This window comes from Centroberyx gerrardi, chromosome 1 (assembly GCF_048128805.1).
Source record: "Centroberyx gerrardi isolate f3 chromosome 1, fCenGer3.hap1.cur.20231027, whole genome shotgun sequence".
Taxonomy (NCBI): domain Eukaryota; kingdom Metazoa; phylum Chordata; class Actinopteri; order Beryciformes; family Berycidae; genus Centroberyx; species Centroberyx gerrardi.
This window is the reverse complement of record NC_135997.1, coordinates 14684147-14695092: the sequence shown is the minus strand read 5'-3', so window position 1 is coordinate 14695092 and position 10946 is coordinate 14684147. Positions and strand designations below refer to the sequence as shown.

The 10946-nt window shown below is 40.8% G+C and overlaps 1 protein-coding gene across 2 annotated transcripts in view; it reads left to right on the top strand.

Moving 5' to 3' along the window:
- Positions 1-1881: 1881 nt before the first annotated feature.
- The window catches only part of lmo1 (LIM domain only 1), a 28468-nt gene continuing 19403 nt past the window's right edge, over positions 1882-10946 (top strand). The window contains exon 1 of one of the 2 annotated variants that reach the window (XM_071905065.1): positions 1882-2435. In XM_071905065.1, the coding sequence (XP_071761166.1) occupies positions 2414-2435 (22 nt within the window). In that variant the 5' untranslated portion in view covers positions 1882-2413. Of the gene's footprint in view, positions 2436-7449; positions 7524-10946 lie in introns of those variants that run through there. The other variant, XM_078283339.1, reaches the window with a different exon arrangement.

The following is a 10946-nucleotide window of genomic DNA, read 5'->3' as shown; positions in this document are numbered from 1 at the left end:
AACATGTTGGCTCTAGCATATACTGGTGAAATAACCCTAACCCTAACCCTTACCCTTTGGTAAATTATCACCTATACCCTCTATTACCCCCCTACACACACACACACGCACAATTTTCTTTTCCCTTCTGAATTCCCCCTGAATGGTCCTTTCATAGTGATGTTTCCACATTCAAATGTCAAATGGCTATTTGAAGTCAAGCGCTGATGATACTGAACCATGTTTTCCCCTTTCCTTTCCCGTTTTCTGTGTGATTGGATTAATTATGTGTCATTCACTTTGCTAGAGGTCAACAAACATACATTCTCGGTCATAAGTCATCAATCTATGTGACTGTGGAGATGAAAAGTCAAGCATGTCAGCCAGGAAGCCGGTCAGAGAGGGATCAGCCCATTGATTTCAGGGCCGACCCAATCTCACCACAGCCTGCTGCCCTGAGGACTGAAATTACCACTAAGGCTATGTACAGTGCTACATACCTTACATTTGTACTGCAAGATCACATTAGTATGAATAACAAAAGTTCTTTCAAACACAAGACAGGAACATTATCTAACAGGCAAGCATGTGTGGTCTATATAACAACAGAATCTATAGTGTAATGTGTTATTACTCAAATCATGGGATCTGTAGCACTGCTATTAGTTTTGCGGGTTTAGTATTATTTTTTATAATCTAAGTTTGGCAGGTGCAGGTTACAGGCTAAGCTAATATTGCAAAGGATAGTTTCCTACGAGTTGACTTGTGTTATTATTTCATTATTGAGTAGGATCGTGTGCTTAGAATAGGGTTGTAATAACAATCTAGTGCAAAATGTAACAGAAGGCAAGGACAGACTGAGCAAGCTCACACCACAGACAGCCTGCTGGCTGCTGACGAACCAGCATTATTGTAGCATACTCCACTCCACTCTCCTAAATGGCTAATCTTTGTTGGATCTCACCCTTAATTGGTTAACAGTCTCCGCAGGGCAAGTGAAAGTGGTGCTATTTAAGGCTCCACCATGAAACAGCAACACTTTCATCTTGGCAATAACAGGCAACAATTATATTACCAGATTCGAAACTGAACCCTCTATCTACCCACTAATCAAAAACGCAGCCCATCTGTTGTGCTGTCTCTTTTAAAACGACTGTTTATCTACAGTATGTATGATAAGTGTGTCTGGACACTCTAATTACCGCAGAGTTCTATTCTGAGGCTTCGTGATAAATAGGCTGCAATTAGATGCCATTTCTATTAAATTCTGCAAATAAGTAAGAAGAAGAGAAAAACAATAAGCGCGTTTATATGTATCCTCGAACTGTACCGAACACCAGGTAGTAGCATCACTCTCTCTCTGTTTCTCTCTCTATATGTCTCTCTCTCTCGCTCTCTCTCCCTCCCTCTCTCTCTCTGACACACGCACCCATGTGCGTGTGCACGTGCATCGATACAACCCATACGTGCAGACGCGCGCTCTCTCGTTCTCTCTCTATCACGCACATTCAGCATTCAGACTGGCAGGCAGACCAGTCACACACACACACACACACACACACACACGCACACACACACACACACACACACACACACACACACACACACACACACACTTTCCCTTAGCTGTGCTTTTGTGTTTTGTCAGAATTAATGAGAAAAGTTCCCTTGCCCTAGGGGTAATTAGTGTCCTTGGAGTTAAATAAGCTAATACTTAGACACCTCTGGCACAAGCAATTATGTTTGTGTATTGAATAATTGATTCAAAGAGGGGGGAAGGGCTGCTAATCAGATCTGAGCATAATGAATTGATTTAATTAACAGGGGAATCCGAGGGTCTCTGGGAACTGCGCGCATTTATTCAGTAGCAGCAGAGGCGAGCGCGGCACATAAATTGGGAGAGAGAGGCGGCGTGAGTATGCTTTTAGCAGTTGTCAGATTTGCAATTGGATTTGTTTGAATATAGTTGCTGTTTCGGAGCAAATGAGAACGAGGAAAGAGAGAATATTAACAGCGAGGAGAGCTCAGCCGTTCAGTCCGAGCTTCTGATCCGTCCGTGTGTGCACAGTTAAAGATAGGCGACAGTAGATTTATATCGCTTTTCATTGTTTTTGTTTCATATTCGCATGGAATTTATCAAGACCAACCAACGTTGTTTTACCGGTATTTATTTGCATTACAGTTTAGTCCGGATAGGGGGATTTCGCCGCGTATATCTCCGTATTCCGCAGATGAATTATTATTGATAGGAGGGGAAAAAACGTGCAGACGGCAATTCATCTTTCCAGGGTTTTGGTTTATCGAGCCGTACTAAGTCTAGTCAACCGCGCGTTTCAAAGCCATTTCTAGGAGAAGCCCCGAGCAGACCGAGCGGTGAAGCCTGCTGGAGCCGAGGACGGATCGCCCGGGGAAGGACTCCTCGTTCCTCAGGACGATGGTGTTGGACAAGGAAGAGGGTGAGTAACATCCCCGACCATAGGCTACTAGAACCTGGATAGGAACATTAGAAACTATGGGCATTTTGCACGTCAAGTGTGTCCCATCGCCGCGGACCCTACGCATCCCGCAGCCTTCGCTATATTGCCTTTTTCCAACCTTATATATTTCACGATTGGATCCGCGTTTCGTGAAGAAACCTGAATATTTTAACCATGAAGTTTTCGAGGTACAGTTACACAAATAGCCTGCCATTGCCAAACCTATTTATCTATTTTAGTTTTGGAGAGTTGCTTGTTTATTTATACTGGTAGTTTTGTGTTTAGCGTTATTACTGTGTAGCCCAGAGTTGGAGGATCCTCTACAGACGCTGCAGTGCATGTGGCTCCTCTTTTCTTTTCCCTCTAAGTGCTTTTTGCGTCTCTGAAGTTAGCGAGGCAGCCTTTGACATCACCACGGGATGGGAGATGACAGCCGAGTGCTTTTAACTTGATTGCAAATTATGGATAGCACCGTGCAACGTTCACTCAGTTTCCATCCAAATAGGCCTACTTGCATTACTTATCTATTTCAATGTATTTAGGTTAATGGGTGAGGCAATCTAATTAATTTTAATTTAAATCAAACTCGCCTCTAATGACGTCCCATTTTGGATGAAACCGATGTTGAGGAGATGTGCAGGGCATTTATCACATACAGGTCTAAATGGCACTCAGTCATATGCATAGATTACCTAATAAAACATAATGATAATTGTTCAAATGGAGATCCTATATGAAGGTTATTACATTTTCTGAAAGACTATTCTCTGATGTTTTCCATTGTTCTGCCACTTTTCTAAGTGTATGTTGAGGGTTGTTTTGCTGATAATATAGGCCTCCTGGTAACATCCACTCTGACAACCTCCACTAACCCTAATAGACATTTTCTGTCATATTTCAAAGATGACAAAAGTAATGGATGCATTTGTAACCCATTATTTATGTTTGAAAATGGATATTTCATATCTCTTAGCAGAGCATCCTTTCACTTACACATCTAAAAACCAATAAAGGGATTGCCGCAGAAACATAAATTGGTCTGTCTGGCAGAATCCATGTTGTGCTGCTAATGTACCCAAATTAACTCAACTGTAAATTGTCTCCTTTGGATGTCTGTCTTGCTAAAAGTTCCCTATATGATTCATGATTCAGATTGCTTTTAACAGTTATTGGCTAAGCAATATGGTAAATGTACAAGGTGATGCAAATGGCATTAGTGGGAAAGGATGCACAGGAGCATGTAATGCAGTCAATACTACATTAACTACTGATGCCCAATTACAGAACCAGGGAGAGTGGCTTTTAGGAGCATTAGGACTTGCAGAAAAGCTGAGATCACCTGCTGCTCATTGCCTAAAAGCTTCACCCTTTACTTGCTGGGCCCGACCAACAGCTCCCGCATTTTGGCCAGGTTGTCAAAAGAGCTGCTGGGATCTGGGCTCTTTCATTGCTGTGCCTCTTAGCGTTTATTGGCTCTAAAGTTATAGGCTTGTCAATTCAACTTTCTTGTCTAATGTAGCCACTTATTGCCTACACAAATCAATGTGTGTGTGTTAGTGGAGAGGGAGGTGTGGGTCAGGGTTTTGGATGGCCACATGGGTGTTTGTGTTTTTTTTATGTTGTTTTGTGTGTATGTTTATTGTCTTTTAATGCATAATGGTGTGTGTATGTGTGTGTGTGTGTGTGTGTGTACCGCTTGACTATTCATATTAGAATTCTTATATTGCTTATGAATAAGGTCATCAGTGTTTGTGGTCCTGTGCTTGAAGACTGCAGTCCTAGGTGGCAACACAGTAACGCTGGTTGTTTGGCAGACTGTTATTGAACTCTGAACTCTGTGAGGAAAGTTCACAACAATATGGAGAATAAAAGTAACCAGAAATGAATCTCCACGTCTCCTTATTTAAGCTCCATTGAGAAAATCAGCACTGATACAAATCAATTCCCACAAGAGTCAAAAAACTTAACATCAGTTTTCTGATAAAGCAGCTACATTCCTCACCTCCGCTCTTAGTTGTTGCTTCCTTTATAAATTTACTGGGATCAAATATGAAATATACTATTTTTTCTCATGTGAGTTGAATGTAAAATGTACAATGCCGTAGCATTAGATTATGTAGCTACCTGCATGTACTATGTATGTATTGTGTATTTCCCATAAACCCTCTTATGTATATAGAGCATTAGGTTTGACCAATATTATAGATTGTCTTGTCGTAAGTAATGCGCATGGTAAACTAATCACCATCTTCCCAAATGGAGTAGTTATTTAGCTTATGGTATGATGTTCTGTGTCTGGAAAAGCCAGAGGGGTCTGAGAGTACGGAAGCAGATTGTGAAGGGAAAACAGGCTCTGTATTGTGAAATGACCTAATATGCATGTTGTATTTGGTGATCAATAGCAACACATGTCCCAAATATTCCAGGTCAACATTTTATTTTACCTTATGATATGAAGGTTCCAATTTGCCTCTAATTCGAGAGGAAAAAGCAATTCAGCCATTTTCTCTCCTTCAAAGTACCAACTGCAAGAGCAAAAATTGGGTCTACACTGTAAGCATGTCTTTGGCTCATCATTTACACCACTGCACTCTTTAAGGACATGGGCAGAGGAAAAATCCTTCAGCCTATGAAAAATTTCTGGTTACCTTTGCTTTTTTAATTTACGACCCCGTAAGCACCCTGTCCAATGAAATTTGTACATTCATAAAGCATGTGATTGAAAAGCAAAGCTTCAAATGAATACAGACTGGTGATCTGTCGGCTGGTGTAATAAAACTTGGGCTTCAGGCTCCGATTTTTATTTTGAAATAATAAGAAATGCTTCATTCTTTACCGGAGTTACCATGGTAATACTGTCTTGTAGCGATGTTATATTGATTTAGAAAGTGGACAGTAATATTTCTTTTCTGTTATTTGGTTTGTGAGGGTTGATTTCTAATTTCCAGCTGGAGATTACTTTTATATGTTCCTTAAGTCTTTTCACTTTTCCAAAGGAATGTAATTTGCTCTCTTGTATGCTATTTTCTCAGCTTATTGGTTTGCTCTTACTTCAAAATTAAACTTGCCCATTTCAAATATTGAAATTACGTCTGTTTCTTGTGCCCTGGGCCCTAAACAATATTACGAACTTATTGCTCCGTTTGATATTTCTTAAGTCACTACTAGTTATTATAAAGCTTCATTTTGGCACCTGCATCGTGTTTACAATACTGTTCCAATTTTTCTTAAACACAGATTGTCAGAGGAGACACTGTATGGAGGGAAAAATTCATTTCTTCATTTGCATTCACATAACATAAACATGCATCAAAAATAGTGCCAAAGCATACAGTATGCATCTTCCCTGATATGCGTGATAATCATAATAATATTATCTATTCTGTGTTGACACCTAACATATCATGTGCCCTCAATGTTTTCGCCATACATTTTATACTAAAGCTGTTGTCATTATTCATTTTAGCTACACGCAGAAAAAAACACATCTTATAAATTCAATTTAAGCCACTAAATCATTTTCGCCATTTTGAGCAGCGACTGTTTAATTCAGACTGATCTGGTACTGATCTAGCAAACGCAGAGTTCTCACTAGACCCAATTTTGTCTCCCACCACTAAACCTCTAGATCCCTATCAGTCCTGATCGTTTCACATCTGTGAGTGTGGGAGATGTATATCATTTTCCATAATCTTAGTGGAATTCAAAGGGACTGGAGGGAGACTTGAGAGACACGTGTTGGCGAGTGCGCCCACCTGCCTTCGATGTAAATGGCTGCACTCATCAGGGTGGCACACAAACTCAATTATGTACTCTTGAGCTGTAAGAGCATCCCTTTTTATTATAGCCAGAGGCCACATGCTCGGCATGTTATCTTGCAAATTCTCACAACAAGATCCGGTTACTACATGCATCACAGGGAATGGACAATGTCTGTTATTAGATTGTATTCCAAAGTCTCCCCCTCTGTTTTTATTCAGTGAAAACGATTTCTTCAATTTCAAGAAGCATTTATGGAGTTTGTGTGAGTGTGTGTGTGTGTGTGTGTGTGTGTGTGTGTGTGTGTGTATGCATGCGCGTGTGTGAGAATAGTAGGGGGTTGGGGAGGTAGGGGTGTCACATTCAAAATTATATGAGCAAATAAGAAACTCTAAGCTGCAAGGGCATATACTCATCATTCCAAATGTTGCACAGAAAACCTTTTACAAATCCACAGATATGCTGACGTGGTGAGATGAATCGTTACTTTAGACCACCTTTTAAACCACCTTGGAGAAACCTAATCTCTCACCTCAAATACTGAGACAAATGCAGACATGCACAGAGGTAATGTAGCTGTTGTACATGCACAAAACCCTTCTTGACTCCAAACAGTGAACTCTAATGACCTCTGAATCATCCAGAGTGCTGCTATTATTCTGCAACACTTGCATTACAGTGAGGGTTTCAAGATCCCCTCTTCTCTGGCAATGCGTGCGTTACCAGGTGTATAAATGTTATTTGTCCGCACCAAGTAGTCCAGCATTAGGCATGATTGCTCATCCCTTGCTTGTGGATTTGCTCTCAGTGATCATATATTTATATAAATATATATAGGCTAAATATCAATGATGTTACAGTTGTTCTTCTTAAATTCACTTTACCTTTGGCCTGTAAAACAAATGTTATTCCTCTGTTTGATCCTGTTGGAAGCAGGTCTCACTGCCACTTGTCTCTGCAAGGCTGAGCCTCTCAAGTTGCTGTTGACTACTCTTGCATGGATGTGGGAAAACAAGCATTCATGCGTTGATGCCCACACACACACACACACACACACACACACACATATATAATACACATGCATCTCATTAGTCTTTTTCACATAAAGTTGTTTATTCACCTGTTTACCTATTGCACCTTCTCTGTCCTCACTTGTTTGGCATTGTGAAGCGCTCTATAAAGCCGCCCTTTGCTCTCTGGCAAAGATGATTTTTCTAACATTTCTTCTTTATTCTGTAGTTATAGGTATACAGTAAAGAGAGACAGGAAAGATGCGAAAGAGGAATGGCATGCAGCAAAGGTCGTGAGGTGAGCAGGTTTCAAAACCACAATGTCACCAAGTATGCGTCTTTGGCCATTGAGCCACTAGGACGCCGGGGAAAGGTGTTTTGAAAGAAAAACTATGAGGAGGAATGTAAAATAACAACAACATATGTCATTTGGTGGCCTTCATCCAAAGCACCTTACTTTAGTATTAGTTTACAAAAAATGTTTTAGTCCCAGTGGGAATCGAAACCCTAACACTGCGATAGTTAGCCATGCTCTATTAATTTAAGCTACATACTTCTATGCGTATTAATGTGCATGCAACAAAATTGCGAAGAAATTGTCTCGCAAATTCAGTCAGACATGCTACACTACACTCTCACGCTGTCGCAATGAAAACGGCAAGAATGACATATTTCAAAGGTATTTAGACACAAAAGAAACTTGAACGTTTATGTGTCAGTGATTACTGTAATGCATTATTTATGTGTAAATTGAATCTCACACCATAATTGTGCTTGTGTCTTTAATGCATTCTTCTGTCTTGAAGCAAACAGATCTAGTATTATTCCTACAGTATTAACCAGGAGATCTTGTTTAATCCCTCCTGAAATAGTCCCCTGATGCATATTTGCTCATATCAAAGGCAGGAGTGTATCTGTTTATGTGCATGCGTGTGTGTGTGTGTGTGTGTGAGTGTGTGTGTGTTTGTATTTAGGCCAATGGAAGTCTCCCATTCAACAATTCTCCTCCAGCAGGATCTTGTTCTGGTAGGGATTAGGAACCCGTATGCGCATGTGGGTTTGGGGGTAAGGACCGGGGTGAAAATGTGTTATACAAATTCAGACATTTTTATGGGCTCCTGATCAGCTCCTGATGGACTTTCTCATTGAGAGGCAAACATGAGGGAACATATTCTTTGCGGTTTGCATAGTGAGAGCACATCTCGGAGCAGAAACTTGACAGTTTTGACATACACCCATGTGCTCATAACTTGCCCCATGAAAAAAGCAGGCGTCGATTTGTATGATTAGTATGGGGCTATGCCGAGCTCAGGCAAATGGACTCACCCCCAGGAGTTGGAGTATTAATATAGTTTTGGGAGGCGAGCTCAGTTATACCGGCTGACCTGCTGCATTCTGACTATAGTGCACACAACATAGAGTGCCAGAGGAATTTTTGCCCCATGCCATATCTCCCATTTGCCAGAGGGGACAAGCCTGATCCTTCCCCATTACTCATTATCCATTCACCTTACCTCCTTACCTCCATTCAGCATCGCTGCTGAGTAGTTCTCACTTCTCTTTTTTCATTGTAAATGTCTCTCGCATACCGCCACTCCAATGTCTTCCCTTGGCTCTATTAGGTGTGCAGGGGAGTGTCACGCAGAAGCTCGGCCTGCAACCCAGAGCTTACACCTCCTTGTTGCATCTAAGCCAAAGATATATTATGAGTTTCCGTTCATAATACCGACCAATTTATCTTGTTTACTTCCTAGTCAGCTGATAAAGATGCCATTCAGCGTCATTAGATGTGTGCACCTGGCAGCAGTTAACCAATAAGAGTGTTTTGATGTGATGTGACTTCACAATTCATATTTTGTAGGCTTATAACTTTCAGTTCTGCTTTCAAACACTTTCCCATATAGTCTCTCTGTAGTTCTAATCCTTCTCAGGAAGACCTTTACTTGGCTATTGTTGGCAAAAACAATGTCACATGAATTTATTTAGGTCAAACACTACATAATTAAAAGCCTACTTATGAGCTGCTCTCTGATTACACGAATGCAGAGAAAGAGTGGAAGGAGGCTTTAGACTTTCATAAGATATTACAGCTATCTTGTTGGTAAATAGAAAAGCCTGGGGTGCCTTCTCTTAAATAAGAGCCAACTTGCTGAGAACTAATCTCTTATTGGATGACCTTCAATAAATCAAATCTTGAATAGCTAATTAAAGTCTGTGATTAGGGGGCTATTTCTTTCCCCCTGAAAGCTAGTAGATTAGGTGGTGGATATTGAAGTTGTTGATTTAATCAATGCTAACCATGAGGTTCGCCTACACAACTACAAATTGAGAGGCAAGTGGCAGCTTCAATCTACACACACTTCCCATTGTACTCAGCTTTAATTGGAATTTGTTTCCAAGTAAAGACCTTTAATAACCCCCCCATCCCCCCATATCCCCAACACACCTCTTTCTCTTTTACACTATAATTTCATTTAACCGATCATCTCTAATGGAATCGCCATTTGATTTTAGCCAGTAACAAGGATCACTCCTTCAGGAATAAGGGTCACTCCTTATAATACAAGGCAATATAATAGTGTTCAAACTAATTCATTAAAAGTAAGCCATCTTCATTATTAGCCATCAGCCAATGCCATCTACAGTATTATTGTTAAAGGTTCGACTCGATCCTTCTCTATTGAATGGGCGACAGAACATGAGACTAGTCGATGCTAGGCCAGCTTAGCTTAGCACCACATACAACATTACATCCAAGGTTCATGAAGACTTTTCTAACTGTGTATCCAAACAGCCTCATTATTTACCCCATAAGAATACAGGGTGTGGGAGTAGGTGCTTGAATGACATTAGAGGCCTATGCTGCCAAATAACTGCCCCCTGTGGGGAATTTGCATTATTCAAGATTAAACAGGCTCACACAGTGCACCGCAGTATGGTGTTCCTTCTTCCCCTCCATTTTCGACATACTGAGGACCCTGAATGGCACACCTGTCTCCTGGCATATCCTTTGAAATAATAAGTGTGCAGTAATTGCTGGGGAGGGGGGATTTTGTACATCACTTCCTAACCTCATGAGTGACACAAACTTTAGAGGGCTACATTTATTCCTCTCCAAATGCATTTTTAATGTGAACTAAAAAGTGTTTGTGCATTATTCTGTGCCGGATGGCGGAAAGTGGCTGTGACAGGACTAATGGTTAGATTTATTTTTTTTGCCAGGAATCATGAAGTGGCAGATAAGATTGCCCCTTCTATCAAAGTTTGAAAAGATCTAGTTTGAGAATAGATGGATTTATCCCTTTATTCAAATGCTAATTCGATCTATGGAAAAAAGTCAATTGAACTCATACCTATGAAGATGCATTCATCTTCTCAGTTATTGACAGCTTGCAGTCACTTAAATGGAAGTGTGGTGAAGTGGCAGGCTTAAAGTGGGGCTTGACCAAATAGACACCCCAGACCCTCAGCAGACAAGGCCCAGTAGTAGGCTCACATTTGATTGGCTGGATGCAATGCCAAATCTTCTCTTCGCTCTATGTCAAGACTCTGACAATTCCTTGATCCTCCCTCTCTAAGAGTTCTCATGGGTTTTGGTTGGAGTAATCCTGTCTGATGAAACCATGAATGTTTTGTGTCTTTTCTCCTCCCCCTCAATCATCATATTCCTCCACTCATTTTCATTTTCTTGCCCCATCTCTCCCTCTCTCACTCTGTCTCA